This window comes from Pseudopodoces humilis, chromosome 25 (genome assembly GCF_049639895.1).
Source record: "Pseudopodoces humilis isolate 2021_Gansu_Grassland_sample_001 chromosome 25, ASM4963989v1, whole genome shotgun sequence".
Lineage (NCBI taxonomy): Eukaryota > Metazoa > Chordata > Aves > Passeriformes > Paridae > Pseudopodoces > Pseudopodoces humilis.
The window spans coordinates 1686264-1706243 of record NC_142224.1 but is presented as its reverse complement, the minus strand read 5'-3'; the positions used below and the strand labels follow the sequence as shown (position 1 = coordinate 1706243).

At 57.2% G+C, this 19980-nt stretch overlaps 3 protein-coding genes across 3 annotated transcripts; 1 reads left to right on the top strand and 2 right to left on the bottom strand.

Annotated features, from left to right (window-relative positions):
* Window positions 1–565: 565 nt before the first annotated feature.
* Window positions 566–5741, bottom strand: NRGN (neurogranin). Its single transcript, XM_005528446.3, has 3 exons — window positions 5542–5741; window positions 3049–3255; window positions 566–715 (listed from the first exon to the last, which is right to left on the bottom strand). Exons 1-2 carry the CDS (start codon window positions 5554–5556, stop codon window positions 3049–3051), a joined length of 222 nt encoding a protein of 73 aa, XP_005528503.1. The 5' UTR covers window positions 5557–5741; the 3' UTR covers window positions 566–715.
* Window positions 5742–10312: 4571 nt separating this feature from the next.
* Window positions 10313–15993, top strand: SIAE (sialic acid acetylesterase). The gene is made up of 10 exons (XM_005528445.3): window positions 10313–10495; window positions 12060–12224; window positions 13271–13434; window positions 13518–13656; window positions 13741–13924; window positions 14222–14331; window positions 14416–14549; window positions 14721–14875; window positions 14954–15149; window positions 15225–15993. Exons 1-10 carry the CDS (start codon window positions 10444–10446, stop codon window positions 15504–15506), a joined length of 1581 nt encoding a protein of 526 aa, XP_005528502.2. The 5' UTR covers window positions 10313–10443; the 3' UTR covers window positions 15507–15993.
* Window positions 15994–16306: 313 nt separating this feature from the next.
* PANX3 (pannexin 3) lies at window positions 16307–19270 on the bottom strand. The gene is made up of 5 exons (XM_005528496.3): window positions 19090–19270; window positions 18281–18423; window positions 17967–18181; window positions 17189–17853; window positions 16307–16368 (listed from the first exon to the last, which is right to left on the bottom strand). Exons 1-5 carry the CDS (start codon window positions 19268–19270, stop codon window positions 16307–16309), a joined length of 1266 nt encoding a protein of 421 aa, XP_005528553.3.
* Between the last annotated feature and the right edge of the window lie 710 nt (window positions 19271–19980).

Genomic DNA, 19980 nt, shown 5'->3' with positions numbered 1-19980 from the left:
GTCACACACGTCACACGTCCATCAGGGATGTCATGTGTGCCTGCATGACATCACAAGTACCATCACACGGCACCAGTGATGTGACACATGCCTGTATGATGTCACCCCCACAGTCACACGCAGTGGAATGATGTCACTCCAGCCATCACACACACCTTAATGACGTCACACACCCAGCAGTGACGTCACACACACACCTGTGTGGTGTCACCTGTCCAGCAGTGACATCGCCACCCATCTCATGCCAGCACCTCACAAGTCACCTCCCACCCACCGGTGATGTCACACCAGCTGTCACACGCTCGGCAGTGATGTCACACGCTCAGCAGTGATGTCACACGCTCGGCAGTGATGTCACACGCTTGGCAGTGATGTCACACGTGCCTGTACGATGTCGCACCTACACATGGGAGATCACTGCTGGGCACCACCTGCCCCACACCCCTCCCACCCCTGCCCGCTGTGACCTCACCGCTCTGCCGGTGACACCAAAAGGCACAGAGGACAGGCCGGGGCTCTGGCAGGGGCGTTTATTGGGGCGGGGTGTGTCTGGGGCGGGGGGGCGCAGCCAGGGACAGGGGCAGGGCCTGGCTGTGGGGGGACCCCGGGGGATGCATGCGGGGGGTAGGGGGTGAAGCGGGGGCTCCTGGGCCTCGGTGGGCGGCGGCGGGAGGGGGTCGGTGGTGAGGGGCTTCCGGTGAGCAGCTGGTGGCCCCTGCAAGCAAGGAGAGAGCGAGTGGTCAGCCTGGGCCTGACCCTGCCTGTACCCTGCACACTGAGCCTTGCCTGCACCCTGTGCCCTGTCTGCATCCTGTACCCTGTGCTCCTGCCTGTACCCTGTGCCCTGCCTGTACCCTGTGCCCTGTCTGCACCCTGCACCCTGTGCTCCTGCCTGTACCCTGTGCCCTGCCTGTACCCTGTGCCCTGTCTGCATCCTGCACCCTGTGCCCCTGACTGCATCCTTAGTTCTCTCTGTACCCTGTGCCCTCCCTGCACCTTGAGCACTGTCTGTACCCTGTACTCTGTGCCCTGTCTGCACCTTTAGTGGTCTCTGCACCCTGCACCCTGCCTGTACCCTGTGCCCTGTCTGTATCCTGCACCCTGTGCCCCTGACTGCACCTTTAGTGCTCTCTGCACCCTGTGCCTCTGACTGCACCTTTAGTTCTCTCTGTACCCTGTGCCCTCCTTGCACCTTGAGCTCTGTCTGCACCCTGTGCCCTGAGTGCACCCTGCCAGTGCCCTGCCCGCACCCTGCCTGCACCTTGTCTGCACTCTGTGCCCTGCACTTGCACCCTGCCCACGCCCTGCACCCTGCCTGTACCCCGCTCACATGCTGCTCCTGCAGCCTGCACCCTCTCCATGCCCTCACCCTGCCCACACCCTGCCCATGCCCTACTTGCAGCCCGCCCACACCCTGCCTGCACCCTTGTCCTCCCTCCACTGCTGCCCACACTGTGCCCTCACCCAGCCCAGGAACCTGGGGGGGATCCCTGCCTGCCCCCTCCCTAGGCAGAGCACCGTGGCAGAAGGAGGGGAACCTGGCTCCCCTGCTGCCAACCTGCTCAGCTCCCCTAACAAGACATCCCAAAGGAACCTCTGGGCCCTAAGAAACTGCACAGCACCTCCCCACTGCAGCCCTGTGACATCCTTACTGCAGCCCCAATGCAGCCCTCGTGCATCCTCACTCAATCCTCACTGCAGCCCCATTGAATCCCCACAGCATCCTCAGTTTGTTCCCATTGCATCCTCACTGAGGCTCTGTTGCTTCCTCACTGCATCCCCACTTCATCCCAACCACCACCTCACTGCATCACCTTTGCAGCCCCACTGCAGCCTCACTGTGTTTCCACACTGTCCCCACTGGATCTTCATGAAATCCCTGCTGCATCCTCAGTTCATTCTCATCCCAGCCCCACTCAATTCCCTCTCCATCCTCAGTGCATGCTCACTGCATTTTCACTGGATCTCCAGTGCATTTTCACTGCATCCCCACTGCTTCCCCACCACAACTCAGTTCTCTTCCCACTGTACCCTCAGCTCATCCCCACCGTGTCCCAGCTGAGTTCCAGTTCCATCCTCACTACATCCTCAGTCCCTTCCCACTGCAGCCTTGTTGAATCCCCACTGCATCCTCACTGCATCCTTCTCTTCCTACCCCGCTGCATTCCTGCTGCATCTTCAGTTCATCCCCACCGTACCTTCACTGAATCCCCATCGCATTCCTACCCCATCCTCACTGCATCCCAGTCTCACCCCAGTCCCATCCCAGCTGCATCCCAGTCTCACCCCAGTCCCATCCCAGCTGCATCCCAGTCTCACCCCAGTCCCATCCCAGCTGCCTCTCCAGCAGCCCCGCCACACTCACGTGGCCGAGCCGGCAGCGCTCCCTCCCCGCCGCTAACCCCGGACGAGCCTCGCAGGTATCCGCGGCCATCCCTCGCTCCCGGCACCGGCTCGGCCCGGGGCACGGCCCGGGCACGGCGCAGCCACCACCCGGGCTCCAATGCCACGCGGCCTCGGCACCGTGGGCGCTTTTTAAATTTACCTTTTCCTGCCAGGAGACTGTGACACAGGCTTTTAAAAATAGCATGTGCTGAGGCGAGGCGCTCGGGGTGGTGTTGCTAAGGGAGAGATTCAATCCAAATCTAGGGCTGCGCCTTCCCATCCTACTTCCCATCCTTCCCAACTACTACGGCGCGCACCCAAAATTAGGGCAAGGCAGGGGCTGCCTGCCTGTGTGTTTCCATCTCCTGGGAGGAAAAACCCCTTCTCCACCCTGAACCAGTGCGGGGAAGGTTGCTCCGTCCCAAAATCTGCACGGGGAAGGATGCTCCATCCCAAAATCTGCACGGGGAAGGTTGCTCCATCCCAAAATCTGCATGGGGAAGGATGCTCCATCCCAAAATCTGCACGGGGAAGGATGCTCCATCCCAAATCAGCTTGGGGAAGGATGCTCCATCCCAAATGAACACAGCAAAGGACGCTCAGAGCAGCACCCTTATAGAAATTACCCAGATTTGGGGGAAAGAAGCGGGATTTGGGATGTACCTAGTCGCCGTTGCGGAGGTCGCCGCCGCGGGTGCTGTTGGCGCACTCGGCGTCCTTGGTTTTCCGATCAATCTCGCCCCCTTTGATCTTCTTGCGGGTCATATGGCCACGGAAACTAGCCTGGATCTTGGCAGCTGCCGCGTTGGCATCAGGATCGTCCAAAGGGATGTCCAGGATGTCCTCGTCCAGCTTTGTGCAGGCTCCCTCCTGACGGTGGCAATGGCAGGGTTACAGCTGGTGGGACCTCACACAGCGCAGCCCCCTCCCCAAATGAATCCGTTCAAGAAGGTCTTAAATGAGCCCCTGTTCTAAAAATTTGGGGGGGGGGAGTGCTAAAAATCAAGTTTAGTCATTAAAAATTTGGTTCCTTTCCTAAAAGTCAGGGTCCTTTGCAGGTGTCCTGGGTAAATGGCAAAGCTGCAGGTGGGGGAAGATGCTTCACCTCCTGCTCATCCCTAAATCCCACCCTGGACCACACGGCTGTAGGAAGCCAGACTCCAGCCAGGGCTATGATGCAGGGAGAGGAGAATCCATGGGAGCAGAGGATGGGTTCTGAGGGGTATTTTTGGCACAGGGCTGGGGGCCATCCTGCACAAAATGAGCTGGTCGTGCCTCAGTTTCCCCTTCCCTCGTAGTCTGTTGCATCCTCCTGCATCCCTCCTCAGAGCTTTGGTTGAAAACACCAGGAAATTTGGGAAAGGAGTGATGCCAGAAGGGAGGAAAAGCCCCAGCAAGGACAAATCACTGTAACCCATTCCCCTCCTGCCACATCCCACCAGAGCAGTTGGACTCAGCACCAAGTTCAACGGGGGAAAAAACAAACAAACAAAGGGAAAATGAAATGAGGTGGAAATGAGCTGGCATTGGATGATCCAGTGCCAGCAGCTGTGGGGGTGAACCTTTGTTTTGCCCCAGAAGCGCTTGAAAGGACTTAAAGGAGTTTTGGGGGCTTATTTGGAAGCTGTAGATTTGAGGGGGGAGGAAGCTCATCCTGTCAGAGCATGCCACGGCTCCATGAAGTTGCTCGGGTTGTTTTACCGTTGTGAAAGGTGAGGATGGGTCCAGGGTGGAAATGATACGTCCAGGGTGGAAATGCTATAGCCAGGGGTGGAAATCCTATAGCCAAGGGAGAAATCCTATAGCCAGGGGAAGGAAATCCTATATCTAGGAAAGAAAGCCTATATTCAAGGGAGAAATCCTATATATGCAGAGGTGGGGGAGAACAACCTATATCCAGGGGAGAAACCCTATATACAGGTAGGAGAAACCTATATCCAGGGGAGAAATACTATATCTGGAGAAGGGAATCCTATAGTCAAGGGAGAAAACCTATACATGGAGGGGTATATCCTATATCCAGGCAAGAAATCCTATATCCAAGGGAGAAATCCTATATTAGGAGACAGGAAATCCTATATCCAGGGAAGAAATACCATATACAGGTGGAGGAAATCTATATATGTGGGGGCATTTCCTCTATCCAGGGGATAAATCCTATATTCAGGGAAGAAATCCTACATACAGGTGGCAGAAACCTATATCCAAGTTGAGAAATCATGTATATAGGTAGGAAAAACATCTTTTCAGGAGAAAAAAAATCCTATATCCAGGGGAGACATCCTATATTCAGGGGAGAAAACCCATAAACAGGGGCCATATCCTATATCGACAGGAGAAATCCTATATCCAATGGAAAAACACCATATCCGTGGGGTGAAAACCTCTATGCAGCTTATTAAAACTTGTATCTAGGGGAGAAATTCTATATTCAGAAGAAATCCTATATATGAGGGGAAAAGTCCTATACATAGGCGAGAAATCCTATATCCAGGCAGGATAAATCCTATATCCATCCAGGGTGGGCTTTGCCTCTCTGGAGGTGCCCAAGAAGAAAGATGGGGGCTTTTTCCTGTGCTGCTGTCTTAGCAAGAGGGGGAAAATGGGGGAAAAAAGTGGGGAAAGGGAAAAAAAAAGAGAAAGAGGGGGGGAAGGGGGAAAAGGCAGGAAAAGTCAGAGGATCAGGGAGAAAGGGGAAAAGGATATGGGTTTTTCCCTAAGCCGGCTGGTAGCCAGGAGGGAGGGGAGCTCACCCTCGGGTGAGGAGAGAGGGGTGCAACCCCAATGAAGCCCTTTATCCATACGCAACCCCGATCCCACCTGTAGAGCAATTGTGGGATGGGGGGAAGAAAAAGCCAAATAAAAGCTGGATTCGAGGACAGGGGTTTTTCCTCAGTGGGCTGCGGGGTGCAGGATGCTGGCCGTGCTGTGGCCCCGCTGGGATGGATTCCGAAGTGGGGATTTGGGGGGGCTGGGGGGGGAAGAAGGGCCCGGGGGGCTGCAGCAGCGCTGGCGGGGTCGCGGACCCAGGTGAGCTCCTGGTGGGTGCAGCACCCCCCGCCCCCACCACCCCGGAGCCCCCGGCCGCCCCCAGCCCGGAGCAGCAATAATGGATGAAAAGCAGGAGCTGGGGGGATCGGAGGAAGGGGGACCTACATTGCAGCAGTCCATGGCGGAGGGCGGGTGGGCGGCCAGCGGCGGGCGAGGGGCTCCGGCAGGATCTCGCTTCCCCGGCAGCTCTCCCGGCGCAGGTGGCAAGTTGAGCGGAGCCGCTTGCCTACGTAATGCGCTTTCCTCCGGGCGAGCCTATCAGCCCGACACCCCTGCCAGGCTTTTGGGGGGGAAGGAGGGGTGCCTTATTTTTTTTTTCCTCCCTTTCTCCTGTTTCTTTTTTTTTTTTTTTTTTAATTTTTTTTTTTATTTTCCCTCCTCCAATTTTATTTCGCAGCCTCCAACTCCCTCCTAACACTTAAAGGAGCCGGCAGCTCGCCTTGGAGTTTTGTGGAACACAACATCACATGCAGAGGATGAGAGCCAAGATGTGATGAGCCTTGCCTTTGGCATGGAGGGTTTTTTGGGAGGCAAAGCTTCAGCAAATGGGGTTAATGGGTTCATTTTGGGGGGGTAAATGACCCACAGTGATGCTGGAGGCAGGTTTTGCCCCCTGGGTTGGTTTGCACGGGGGGGGAAAAAACCTTCTTGACCTACTTAGGACTTGGTCCTGAAGAAGGGTGAGGATGAGGGTGGCAAGGATGAAGATGATGAGGAAGAGTGGGCATGGTGGGACACAGCATCCCACCAAGCACCCGCAGAACCCCGGGGTTGATGTGCCCAGCTGCAGGCTCCAAGCAGAGGAGTGGGCTCCACTTTGGGAGCCTGGGGGTCCCTTCCCCACTCACAGAAGCACCTGAGCCCCCAACATTTGGGATGTTCTCCAACCAGACCTGCAGTCCCAGCCACTTTCACAGCCTTTGGCGCTCCTTGCAGACCCTGCTGCCACCCCTGGACTGTGCTGAGGTGCTGGGACTGCCAGGGTGAGCTGGGGCACCCCGGGAATCAGGAGGGACCCCCAGGGCAGTGCAGGGGGCTGCAGCCCACAGCCCCCCCATCGCCTGCCTCGCTCGCCTCTAATCCGGGTTTGGGAGTTGCTAAGCAACTGCATAAATCGCCCGTGGGCTCCGCGCCGATGCTGCTCCAGCCAGCCCCCAAAACACAGTGTGGCCCCCCCAGGGTGGGCACCAGCACCCCCCGACCCACCTGCACACTCGGGCCCCACTGGCTCTCCCTGGCCAAGTTTGCTCTCAAGGGTCATCTGCTTGGGGGCCTGGTGGCACTGACCTTCCTCTTTGCCACCACCACCATCATCATCATCATCATCATCATCATCATCCCTGTTAGCATCCCTGTCCCACTGACATCACTGTTTCTGGCACTGGAACGGGCAGTGTCCCCACTGCTGCCACCAGCCCTGTCCCCGTCCCTGACTTCATCCCCATCACCTCCACCATCTTCTCCATCCCTACCACTGTCCCTGTCCCCATCTCTATCATATCCCTGTCATGACTTCCATTCCACTTCTTGCCCCCATCCTCTTCATAATGCCAATCCCTGCCCCCATTCCCAGCTTCAACCTCATCTCTGTCCCTCTCCCTGTCCCCATCCCCATCATCACCCTCATCCCTGGCCCTGTTCCCTGCCATATCACCATCCTTGTTCCCATTCCCATCCCATCTCCATCTCCTTCTCCAAGGCCGCTCCTGCTGGGCGCAGGTGGGGGCACCTCTTGTCCCCTGACACCCCACTCCCCATCCCAGGCACATCCCACCACCTGCCACCTCCCTCAACTGCTTCACCCACACTTGGAGATTGATGTGGGTCACCCCTGCCCCAGCACCATCCAGGCACCCAAATTCCCCCTTGGGAAATGCTCCCAAGCATCCCTCAAATTCCCCGGAGCCACTTTTCCATCATCACTTCTTCCCACCAGCACACCAGGGTGGGGGGGGGTGGGGATGGGAATAGCTCTGCTCCAGAAAACCCCGCTCCAGCTTCCCGGAGAAGCCTTGGCAGCTCTGCTGGGATTTTTGATGGGAAAAGATCCTTTTCCCTGGATTTTAGACCCTCCAGATCCATCACTGCCTGCTTCAAAGAGAGAAGACGGGGTGTTTTGGGCCAGTTAAGTGGGAAGGGTTTTTGGGGTGACTCATCTGTCATGGATCTGAGAAGTTAGCCCCAAAATTAGGATTAGTCCCTCAATTAGCCCCCAAAATCTGCTCCATCCGTGGCACCCGGGTCCTGGCAGAGCCGCCAAGCGCCGCCGTCTCCCGCAGGCTGTGGCTGCGGAGGAGGGACGCGAAATGCCAGAACATTTCTAATCATTAATGGCGGGTTTTGAGCCTGTTCCAGGCTCTGCATTTTTCCTCTTTGGACCCCTTCATCTGGATGATGCTTTTTCAGGTGCTCCAGCACCTCCAAAACTTGAATTCCAAGGAAACAACTCAGATTTTGGGAGGGGAGAACGGGAAGTGCAGCTGGCGAGACCTGCTGAGAACATCCCGCCGTCGTGATTTGAGATGGTGGCACCGAGGTGCTAAAAAATCCTTTAAAAAAGGGGGAAAAAATCCTTAAAAGAAAAGGGAATTGGATGCTGGAATGATGCCCTGGGCGGGCAGTGTTGCCGGCTGCCGAAGCAGGAGCCGGCAGCCGGTGAGGCGGTGCTGGAAGGGGGGGTCAAGACGTAGCTGGTTGGCATCAGCCCCGGCACGGGGTCCCCGCCAGCTTTTTTTCCCCCATCCCTCCTTCCTGTTTTTCCCGGGGGAGCCGCTGTCATGCCCCGTGCCGTGGGCGAGCACCACATATGGCGATGGAAAACAGGAAAGAGGGGGTAAAAACGGGGTGAGCATGGATGGGGGGGTTCAGGCCTCTCCAAAAATAGAGCAGCCGGCTTCGACGCAAACCCCACGTTTTGGGGGGGATTTTGAAACCACTCTGTGTGGGAAAATATGAATTTCACAGGTAGGAATAGGACTGGCGAGCCCTTGCGTGCACCCCAAAATTTCATTGAGGTATCTCAGCTTATGGAGGGGGGTAGAAGAGGAGCAATGTCACATCATTCCTTCATGCTGGGATGTTATGAAGTTTCTTCCAACCTCCAGGGATGCAGGGGCCTAAATATACAGGCTAAAAATATCATCCCGTGCTCAGCTCAGCCCCAAACCCAGGATTTTTCAGGGAGAAATCTCAGGTGATCGGCGCTAATAACGGCAGGGACCTCGTTAATAAAATTCCTAATTAAAACAGTACCGCAGGGGCGGAATGGGAGTGCAGCACCGACCCACGGGAAAAGGGCAGGAGCCAAAGGAGGACCAACGGGGTTTTTTTAGTTTTGGGGTTGGACAGTGAGAAATGGGGGATTTGGGGCAAGTGCTGCGATTGCATCTCCAGAGACATGTCCCAGTTCATGAGGGTTACGGGGACATGCTCCCCTTTGGCTCCTCTCCACGCATTTTGGGGCGGAATCACAGTGATCTGGAGCTGTGCGTGCTGCCTGCTCCCCCTGGTGCTGCCTGCTGCCCCTCAGTGTCCTTGGCCTCCTTCAGGTCCCAGAGGAAAGAAGAAAATTTAGACGATGTGGCACAAGGCGGGCAGGGACAGCGTGGGAGCAGGGACACAGTGCAGCTCTTGGCACCTCAGATTCTCTGGAGGGGCCTGGAGTGGAGGGCAGCCTACCTGGGAAGGGGGCCAGGTGAGACGGTCGTCCTCCAGCATGGCTCCCCACGCCACCGGGTCAATGCCACCAGCTGGGGAAGGAGGAGGCTTGATGCCACATGCAATGGGCACCGGGTACCATGGGTGGTGGGCACATGGGACAGGCACAACATCCCTGGTGATGGCGCAAACCGAAGGCCTGATTGCCATAGGTGGTGGACATCTGGGACAGGCACAAGGCCATGGGCAATGAGCACAAGGGACATGTTTGGTGCCCTGGGTGAGAGGCACATAGGAGAGGCCTGATGCTGTACATGGTGGGCACATGGGGCAGGACAGACACCCTGGGCAAGGGACATGTGGGGCAGGACTGACGCCCTGGTGATGGGCAGATGCAGAAGGCAGGGTAGATAATGCAGCCTGCCCGGGGAGGCAGGGGATGGCAGTGTGGGGGTGGGTGCTGGGCAAGGCCACTCACCCTCTCTCTGTTCCAGCAGCTTTTGGAAGTGCTGAGCTGCAAAGGCCACCACGTTGGTAGGCTGCTCCCGCAGCACTTCCCGTGCCAGCCCCTCCAGCAGGTTCCGGAAGCCGGCGGGCACCCTCATGGTGGTGTTGGAGGAGGCGATGGACATGGCCGCTTCTCCCTGACCCACTGCAGCGGCAGAGCCCGAGATTAACCGCAGCCCACAGTCCCCGGTGCCACCGGGCAGCGCCGGGACTCGAACCCGCGGGCAAACGCCTGAGGGGGCCAGAGCCGCCGCTAGGGGGCGACACTCTCCCCGGCCGCCGCGTGCGCGCGCGACCGTCTCTCGCTGCGCGCGCGGCCCCGGCCCGGGCGGGGAGAGCGGGGTCGGGGGGGCCGCAGTTCCCCCCGCGGTGTGCCCCGGCTCCCTGCCCCGGTGTGCCCCGGCTTCCTCCACAGCAGCCCCGCAACCCTCGGCCCCGCGCTCCCGCCTTTCCCCTCGGCCTCTCCCGTCAGACCCGGACCGGGCCGCGCCGGCGCCTCAGGCCGTGCTGCGGACGCCGTCGCTAGGCACCCGCCCCCACCACGGGCGGTGCGTGCTCAGACCACGCCCCCTCGCGCTGGGCCCGCCTGCGGGGCGGGGCTACCGGGGGCACCGGAGGGTACCGGGGGTATCGGGGTACTGGAGAGTACCGGGGTTATCGGGGGCACCGGAGGGTACCGGGGTTACCGGGGGCACCGGAGGGTACGGGGGGCACCGGAAGGTACTGGAAGTACCGGGGTACCGGAGGGTACCGGGAGGCACCGGAGGGTACTGGGAACGGTACCGAGGGGTACCGGGGAGTAGCGGCGGTCCCGAAGCCCTCGCAGCCCGTTGTGGCCCCAGGATGGCGGCGTGGGCGCTGCTGGCGCTGCTGGCTCTGGCTCCGGCGGCGGCAGGTAAAGGGCCGGGGAGGGCCAACCTCCGAGCCAGCCCCGCGGGCACCCTCTGCAGCCAGGCCCGGCAGCGGGGCCTGCCCTGGGCGGACCCACTCGGGGCACTTGGCATCACAGCAGCCCGGCCCCGATGCCCAAGGAATTCCCTGAGCCCTCCCGAGCCCTGATTTTGTGCCCTTTGCACGCTCCGAGCCTCCTATGTGCCTTGGCACTTCCCCAAGCCCGCTTTCCGGGTGCACCTCTTGGCACCTCCCGTAAACCCCCCAGCCCCGCTTTGATACCTCTTGTACCCCAGACCCTCTTTGATGATGTTGGCACTACTCTGAGCCCCACTTTGGGGCCCTTGGTGCCCTCCCAGCCCCACTTTGATGCCTTTGGCATTCCCTTTAGCCCAGTTTTGATGCCTTTGTTACCCCCCACCCATCTTCCACACTTTTTGCGCCCCAAGCTCTGCTTCTATGCCCTCTGCACTCCCAGAGCCCCAGTTTGATGCTCTCTGCACACCCTGAGTCCCACTTTGGTACCCGTGGCATCTCCCCAAGCCCCAGTTCAATGCCCTTCACATTCTCTGAGTCCCACTTTGAGACCCTTCACACCCCTAGCCCCTCCCCAACACCCTTGGCCCGGCAGTGCTGCCGTGGGATGATGCTTTACGTAAGGTGGGAGCTGCATGCAGCTCCTTGGTGGTGTCTCGTGGGCTCTCCTCCCTTCCCTCCTCCCTTCTTCTTCCCTTCCCTCCTCCCAGCTGCTTTTTATAGCCTCCACTCTTCCCTGGCGTCTCAGTTTTAATTTTTTTTTTCTCCTCCGACTTGTTTTTTATATAACTCCCAGAGCCTCGTGGCATGAGGCAGTGGGACCAGCGATGCAGCTGACTCCTGAGGGGCCAAGGATGTTGTTCCTTTTTCCCCTTTCCTTTCCTTTTTCCTTTTTCCTTTTTCCTTTTTCCTTTTTCCTTTTTCCTTTTCCCTTCTCCTTTCCTTTCCAAAACCCAGCCTAGGCTGAGGTGCAGAGGAGATGAGGTTCCACGAGCTCTGATTTGGTCACTGGGGTTCTCTGCCCAGATCACCCCTCACACATTGCTCCTGACCCCCTTTACAAACATTATTTTCTTTTCACACTGCAAAAATGAGACTTTTGGAGTTGACAGGGCTGAGCCTTCTGCTTCTGTCCCCACTGAAGGTGCCTTTGCCAATGCTGCACACCTGATGTTTTCCATCCCACCCCTTGACAAACCTTTTTCCAAGGGAAAAAATATATCAGAATATTCATTAGCAAGGCTGGGCTGGGAAAGACACTCCCATGCTGCTATTAGAGGAATTTATACCAAAATCTCTATCCAAATCCGTGTAATACAAGATGTAACATGCTCCCTGTGCTTTGGGAGGTGAATTCCCTCCTGTGGACTTTAAATTCTCCCTCTTCCTCAGCTCTGTGATGATTTTCACCACCTTAAAGCTGACCAGGAAGCTGTAAATTAAGTGGGATCTCATTATCTGTATTTAAGAGGGGGTCAGAGGCCATGCTGAGGGTATTTTTCTCTCGGAGCTGATGTTTGCACTGATTCCAGGGGGATTGCTCAGCTTTGCCTCCTACTATGGTGACCACATGGTGCTGCAGAAGAAGCCGTCAGGGGCTGTGGTGTGGGGCCACGGGAAGCTGGGGGCCGTGGTGACCGTCACTCTCTCAGGGGCCAGTGGCCTTGTCATCATGGAGAAAACAGCACAGGTTAAAGGTCAGTCCCAGACTTTGACTAGAAACCGGGGCCAGTGGTTTTGGTGGCCAAAGAACTTGCCTGAGCCAAAATCAGAACTCTCAGGGGTGAGACAGGGTTTGGCACTACCCCTGTGTTTGTCACACTGCTGCCCTGGGGCTGCAGAGGTGCTGGTGACATCTCCAGCTCGTGCTTTTCCCTCTCCAGGAGACCTGGGGTGGTTCAACCATTCCCCTCCCCAGCAGTGCCAGCCTTTGCTCACTTTGGTTCCCAGCAGCAGATCCCGTGGGCGCCCAGCGGGAGCCGAGCTGCTGCTGGAGTGGGTGGCACCACACAGGCTGGAGCCGAGCGATGAGGCTGTGGAGGGGAGAAGGGGAATTTAGCTTCTCTCCCTGTCTAAACCAGAATCACCAGAGCACTCCCAGCTTCTTTTTCAATCTGTGCCCCCTTGGAGGATCCTATGGGATCTGTAAGCCCTGAAGGATGTTTTCTATGCAAGCAGGGCCTTCCTGGAGCTGGGAGGGCTCAGGGGCCCCTCAGATCCCAGCTACATCCCTGCCTGAAGAGTTGGGAGGGAGCTCATCACCTTTGGAGGGTAAAAGTGCTGCCCTAGGGCACCTCCATAAGATGAAGAGCCTGGAGGTGTCTTGTGGGAGAGCAGTGATCCTGGAGATCTGCAGGATCCAGCCAGAAAATCCACGCTAAGCTCCAGCAGAATATCTTTACGCTTCGATTTGGCGCCTCTAAAATTAGCCAGAGACATCTCAGTGTCACACACAACAAGCTGCTCCTGTAATCCCAGTTCCTCCCAGCAGCTTCTGCTCTGACACACATTTGTTTTCAAGGTTTTATTTTTTAACCCCTAAATTCCTGCAGGAGAAAGGTCCCTCTGATGCCAGAGAGCTTCTGAAATCCCTTTCCCCAACCTGTCTCTGTGGTGGGGAAGCTTTTTCCTGTTGCTTGTCCTTCCCCACTGGTTGGTTGCTGCTCATCCAACATCCTGGTGAAGGTCTTGAGGCCTTCATAAGGGTGGTTGGAGATAAGCACCATCCTCTCTCTTCCTCCAGGATCATCTGGGACTTGGACAGCTCTCCTGGACCCAATGGATCAGGGCGGTCCCTATGCACTGACGGCTGAGCAGGGCTTGGAGAATGTGACACTGCGGGACATCTACTTTGGAGATGTGTGGCTTTGCAGTGGACAGAGCAACATGGCAATGACAGTCCTGCAGGTAGGGCCCCACAGCACAGATCAGCTGGGACCAGGTAGGAATCAGGCAGGGAAGTGCTTTGCATGCTCCTGGCCCTTCCTCAGGTGGCCAATGCCAGCCAGGAGCTCGCCGCTGCTGCTCGCTATCCCTATGTCCGTATCTTTGCTGCGGCACCTGCCCGCTCCGACGTGGAGCTGGAGGACCTGGAGCAGGTTGACTTGCCATGGTCCATTCCAACAGCTGGTGAGTGCAATGTGCCACCAAAAGAGAGCTTGGAAATGGCTTTTTCCCACTGTTTCCCTTTGCAGCCTGCTGTTTCTTGAGCAGAAAACCTGGGCCACGGGAATTTCACCTACTTCTCGGCCGTGTGCTGGCTGCTGGGGCGTTCCCTGTATGAGGCTCTGGGGTCCCCCATCGGGCTGGTGGAGGTAGCCTGGGGGGGGACCCCCATCGAGGCCTGGTCCTCCCGCCGGGTTCTGCAGGCGTGTGGGCTCCCAGAGGACACAGAGAGGTGAGAGAAGGTGCTGTGGAGACACCTTCTGCCCTGTACCATGCTGCTTTTGGAGAGCATCCTCATCCCTTCCCACCCCACCTCCTCTCCTGGAGCCTCACAGACCCCTCTATGCATCCTATGCATCATTATGCCCCCTCTGGATAAAAATCTGTCTCATGCCAAGGGCGTAAGGCACATCTGGGTGGGTAAAAGGGACAGGGAGGCACCCCAGATCTCCCTTTGGCATGGTGCTTGCTTTAACCTAAAGCCTCTCTTGTGCTTTGCACCCCCTTTAAACCCAGCTTTGTCTTTCAGCACTTCCCCACATCAGCATCTCTCTGGCCCACAAAAGCCCTCCGTGCTCTGGAATGCCATGATACACCCGCTGCTCAACATGACCCTGCGTGGTGTCGCTTGGTACCAGGGTGAGCCTCCATTTCTGTCCCCTGGGGTGAAGCAGCCCCCACTATCCCACCGAGCTCTCACCAGCCCTTCTTTTTGGGGGACAGGTGAGGCCAATGTCTTCCTGAACACAGACCAGTACAACTGCACCTTCCCTGCACTCATCGCCGACTGGCGCCAGGCATTCCACACTGGATCAGCCGGACAGACAGAGCCACTTCTCCCCTTTGGCTTCGTGCAGGTGGGGGTGGGGGGGTGGAGGCAGGACCCCCGTTGTCCTGGGGGGATGTCCAGGGAGAGGACACTGTAAACACATGGACACATCCCCTCAAATGCTGAAAATCCCAGGCAGTGACCACAGTGGCCAGTTTTGGGATGTGAGCCATTCCCCCATTTCCCCTGTGCCTCGCAGCTGTCCACCTACCGCCGTCGGAGTGCAGACGACAGCTTTGCCCGGCTCCGCTGGCACCAGACTGCTGACCTGGGGGTTGTTCCCAATGCCAGGATGCCCAGAACTTTCATGGCCGTAGCCATGGATCTGGGTGATGAGCACTCTCCCTATGGCAGGTGAGTCCTGGGCTGGGGTGAGGGTGTAGGGATGGAGTGTTTGGGCACCAGCCCCATCTCCCTCCTCTTCCTGGGCAGTATCCACCCCCGGGACAAGCAGAATGTGGCGCACCGACTGCTGCTGGGTGCCAGGGCTGTGGCTTATGGGGACAAGGACCTCGTGTTCCAGGGCCCATATCCCACCCGGGCTATCCTGGACGTGACCACGGGGCTGCTGAATGTCACCTACAGCCAGGAGCTCATCTGCCGTCAGAGGGATGCACAGGCATTTGAGGTGAGGAGTGAGATATCCTCTCCAAAGAGCTGCGAAAGGGAAGGCAACACTGATGGGGGTGTCTCCTCTCCCCAGGTGTGCTGCTCCAGCCAGGCATCCCCGTGCCAGTGGCTGCTGGCACCAGTGGTGGCAGTAGGGTCCCGCACGGTGACGCTGGCCCTGAGTGGCTGCAGGACGCTGCTGCTGGGCCTGCGCTTTGCCTGGGCTGAGTGGCCCTGTGAGTACCAGGCCTGCCCCCTTTACAACTCCCAGGGGCTGCCTGCACCCCCCTTCCTGCTGGACACCCTCCCTGCAGGGAATGCTGCTGGAGGGAGGGAGCTGCTGCTCCTTCCTAGTTCCAGGTTCCCTCTGAATTAGGAAGATGAGTGAGCTCAGGCTTCTGGCAGAGCACTCATGGCTCCTGGCACTGTCCCTTCCCAAACCAGGGAATCAGAGGCTTCATTACTACCTTATTAATTAAGCAACTTTTCAGCTCCCCTGTGGACTCAAGCCAAGGCTATGGGGTGGGGGAAGGGGAAAAAGACAATTTACAATTATATATATGAAAAATTATGTAAGGAGTAGCAGCAGGACTCACCAATGGGAGCTGAACCCTGCACTGCTGCTCCCTTGCCCATGGAGCTGGTCCTGGCCCCCCCAGACACCCCATTTCTCTGGGCATGGACTGCTGATCCCCAGGGTAGGGTGCTGACAGGATCCAGGGATCAGCTTCCAGCTGCAGGGTGGAGAGGGGGAGAGAGGAGCTCTGCTAAAAAAAAACAGCCAAACACTAAGGCTGGGCTGGAACAGGGAGCTGTGGAGGGCTGCGAGTGCCTTCCACTTCCCTCTCTTAATAAAGAGTTAATAAACCACCTCATTTTATTCCTGAATCCCTTTTTTCTTTCAGAGGAGCATTCCTAATCCTTCATTCCCCACCTCTTGCCGTAAGAGCAAGGAAATTTGTGTGGAAGAGGCACAGCATGGCACCCAGCACTTAGAATAAGAGACCCGAGAGGTTCTGCACAAAACATGGATTGTTTAACCCTTTTTTGCTGGACAAATGTACATAAGAGAAAGGCCAGGTGCAGGAGGTGCAGGTGGGTTCAGCCTGGCTGCTGCAGGACAGCTGTGTTAGAAAAGTGGCTCCTGGGATCACAGGATCCCTGCCTGCTTCTGGGTCAGGCAGAGCCGAGCGAGTCCCGTGAGGCTTTTCCCATCGTTTCCACTCCAGGCTTTGGTTCTAGACAAGGGGGGAAGAGCAGGCAGTTAATTAGCTGGGCAACGGCAGACTAGGATCTGGGCTTTTTTCAGCACCAAGTAACTGGCCCAGGAGCCAGCTGTGCTGGCCCTGGGTTGCCATGGTAACGAGGATGCAGAATGCAGCTCAGTCTGTGGATTTTTTTAAAGCATAATTCAGACTGTGTGTTCAGGGCCAGGAATGAAGCCCAGGCCTCTCAGCTCCTACCTGTGGGGCTGGGCTGTCTCACACAGCCTGCAAACCACTTGCCATGGGTGCCAGGAGTCCCTGTGAGACCCCAAAGGAGGCATCCAGCTCCCCAAAACCCAAAGTACATGGGAGAGGGAGCAGTGCAGATCCTGGGAATGTGGCTCTATCTTGGAACCCATCTCCATATCCACACACAACCCCACTCTGCCCGCCAGTGCCATGCGAACAGGAGAATAGGGTGGGCATGTCTCCTTGGCATCATCATCCCAGGATTTAAAACTCCCAACTCCACTCCCAGCAGGATGAGCTGCCAAAAACAGGGACCCTCCCAGCCCCGCAGTTTGCCCAGAGCTTGGATTTAAGCAGCAATCTCTTGGCTTGCTGTTCCTATAGCAACCCCTGCCCACACCTTGGATCACAGTAGCATCACACTCTGGAAGCCAGAACCCCTTTCAGGATTTGTCAGCCCTCACAGTGACCCCCAGCTATGCCCCAAACACCTTAAGGTCATGGCAAAAAATTTTGGGTGGTCCAGCCACATTCTGAGGGTGGGATCTTATGGTGTGGGAGCCAAGAGAAGAGGGAAGAAGTTGTCTCTACCCAAAAAGCCTACCTAGGGCCGCTCCTTTGGAGAGCGCTGTACTGCCTTCGGCCTCGGGGGTGCAAGCTTGGTGTTTGGGCTTGGTGATCTCCAGCCCAGCCAGCAGTGTCATGAAATCGATGACAGTATCGATGTCCTCCTTGTTGGCAGTGGCTTCCCTCAGGGCGCTGACGGCGTTGAGGCGGCTGAAGGAGGTCAGCTCAGAGATGTTGGCGCGGAGGAAGAGAAGGATGACGTTGAGATCGTTGAGGGGACAGGTGAGCATCCTGCGACTGAGCAGGTCAAAGGCAGGCAGCATCTCATAGACAGAGAGCAGTCCCTTGTCCCACTGGCAGAGCTGCAGGGCATTGTAGATGACAACAGGGATGAGGAGGACATAGACACTGCCCACTGAGAGGCTGATGAGCTGGAACACGGAGAAGAAGACCAGCTTGCAAGGGATGAGCGGAGGGATGTGTGGCTCCTCCTGGAGCAGCCCCGTTTTGATGGAGCAGCTGAACTCATCCTGGAAGAAGATGTTAAGGTGGAGAAAGACCAGGTAGAGGCAGGTGGCAGCCAGGAACAGAAGCAGCAGCAGGTTCCGCAGGATGTAGATGAACACCAGGGCATGGGAACGCTGCTTGCAGGTCAGGTACCGCTCCAGCAATGGGAACTCGAAATACCTCTCCCGACGGGCCCTGGGGTGGAGAGACACAGGGGGAGTGAGATCCACCCCCCATTTCACCCACATCCACCCTGGGTGAAGCCACAGTGCCAGTCCAAGGGCCACGGTGACCTGGCCTTGCCTCACCTCTCATACTCCTCCCAGAATTGCTCTGGCTCGGCACTGGCCTGCTGGACCTTCTTCATGTGCTGCACCAGGCGCACGGAGCGGTTGTAGGATTTATCCAGCTCGTCGATGATGAAGAGGAGGTCGCAGTGCAGGGCGGGGGCGGCAGCGTAACGCCACAGCAGGTACGGCAGGTACATCAGCACCGCCACCACCAGCAGCGAGTAGGGGAAGACCTGGGCAAAGAAGACAAATGGTTGTTGAGGATGTGGAATCACTCTTGCTGTGGACATCCAGATGGATGCAGGGGCACCCAGACATGACTTTAATCCTACCTTGAGAGCCCAGAGGGACTTGGTGATGGCACGTCCCTCGGCGTCGAAGCCATGGTGGATGAGGGAGTCCCAGCAAGCCGTGTCAGTGTAGGCGGACTGCTTCCCCGTGAAGTTGGTGGGAGAGAAGCAGCTGATCTGGGAGCCTGGGGTGAGGAGGAGGAGAGCAAACCTCAGCCATGGAGGGTGGAGGAACACTCCAAAGCCACAAGCCAATGCCTTACAGGAGGGTAATTACATCTTACTCATCTTTGACTCAAAAAAAGCCTTTTTCATGGTCATTTTGGAGCTGCTGTGTTTCTAGCGAGGACTTTTCCATCTCTTCCTAAACACAAACCCTTTGTGTGTAGTGGTGTGTACACAGTGCAGGGAATTATAGACTGACCAGTCAGGAACTGGAGTAAAACCAAATCCTCAGGGAGAGCAGCTGGATGTTGGCCGAGGCCAGATTTAGCCTGAGGTCACAATGCATCTCTCCATGCTGCTGGCACCCTCCTCCTCCTCTTCTTCCTCCTTGGAAACAAGCCCGTGGCACCCAAAGGTGCTGGGCACAAGCTGTTGGGGGTGGGAATTGACTCAGTGCTGCTCCTGGGGTTAGCATGGCTGTTCCCAAGCTTTCCCAGTGAATTATGATCCATTAAAATCAATAAACACCCATGAGGCAGAACAGCTCCTAAAACCGGCCTTCTGGGCTGTTCCACTTCAGATCATAACACCGTCAACATTACAAGGGGTTTGCCACAACAACCAAACCACCACTGGTGATTGATTACCCACGACCTGAAGAACACATTGGAAAAGCCACAACTCACCAGCAGAGAACTCCCGGGCGAAAGCCAGTGAGACGAGGAAGAGGGGCAGCCCCACGGTGACAAACTTGAGCAGGCGATCGCTTGGCAGCTCCAGCCGCAAGCCCTTGGCTCGGGAGCTGCTGGGATCCGGGAGCAGAGCATCAGAGAGCATGTACTCGGCAGCCGTGTGCGACAGGGACATTTTGAAGTGAGGAAGAGACGCTGCCGAGGGCTGCCTGAGGTGTGACTGGCTCAAAGAGTGACTCTGCCGGGCTGAGGAGTCCCTGCTGAGCGCTGTGTCCGGCAGCTGTGAACGACAGCTCAGACAGGGCGTTAAATCGCCTCGTAATTACAGGGGAAGCCTTTTCACAAGCAGAAATAGAAAAACCCACCCCGGCAGCCGCAGCAGTGAGCTGGGAAAGCAGCGGGCTGGGAAAGCAGCTTTCCTCCCTGACAGCATTCCTGCAGGGCAGCAATCCTGCCCGGCCGCAGCCGCTCCTGGCTCCCCGTGGTTTTACGTCCCTCTCTCATCAGCCAACAGATTTTTGGTGCTGTGGGCCGAGGGCATGGGGGTCCCCAGCTATTTTCAGCAGGGAGCCAGGAGACTGGGCCCTCCCACAGCAAGAAACCCCAGCCAGATACATGGTGGCCCTGTGGGGTACAAAAAATCTCCAGCACCCTAACCAGAAAGAGGGGCCAGAGAACATCCAGCCCCAAGCTCCTCAGACAGGCCAGGAGACACCAAATGAAGTAATTTTGAAGCAAAACATCAGCTGCAATTCCCCAGATCATCCTCTTGCCTCCCTCTCAGGGCACAGAGGGAAGAATCTGGCTCCAAGGAAAGCTCCCAAGAGCAGGGGATCCCAATAAGGGGTTCTAGAAATAAGGGATAAGGGATAGGGAAACTGAAGG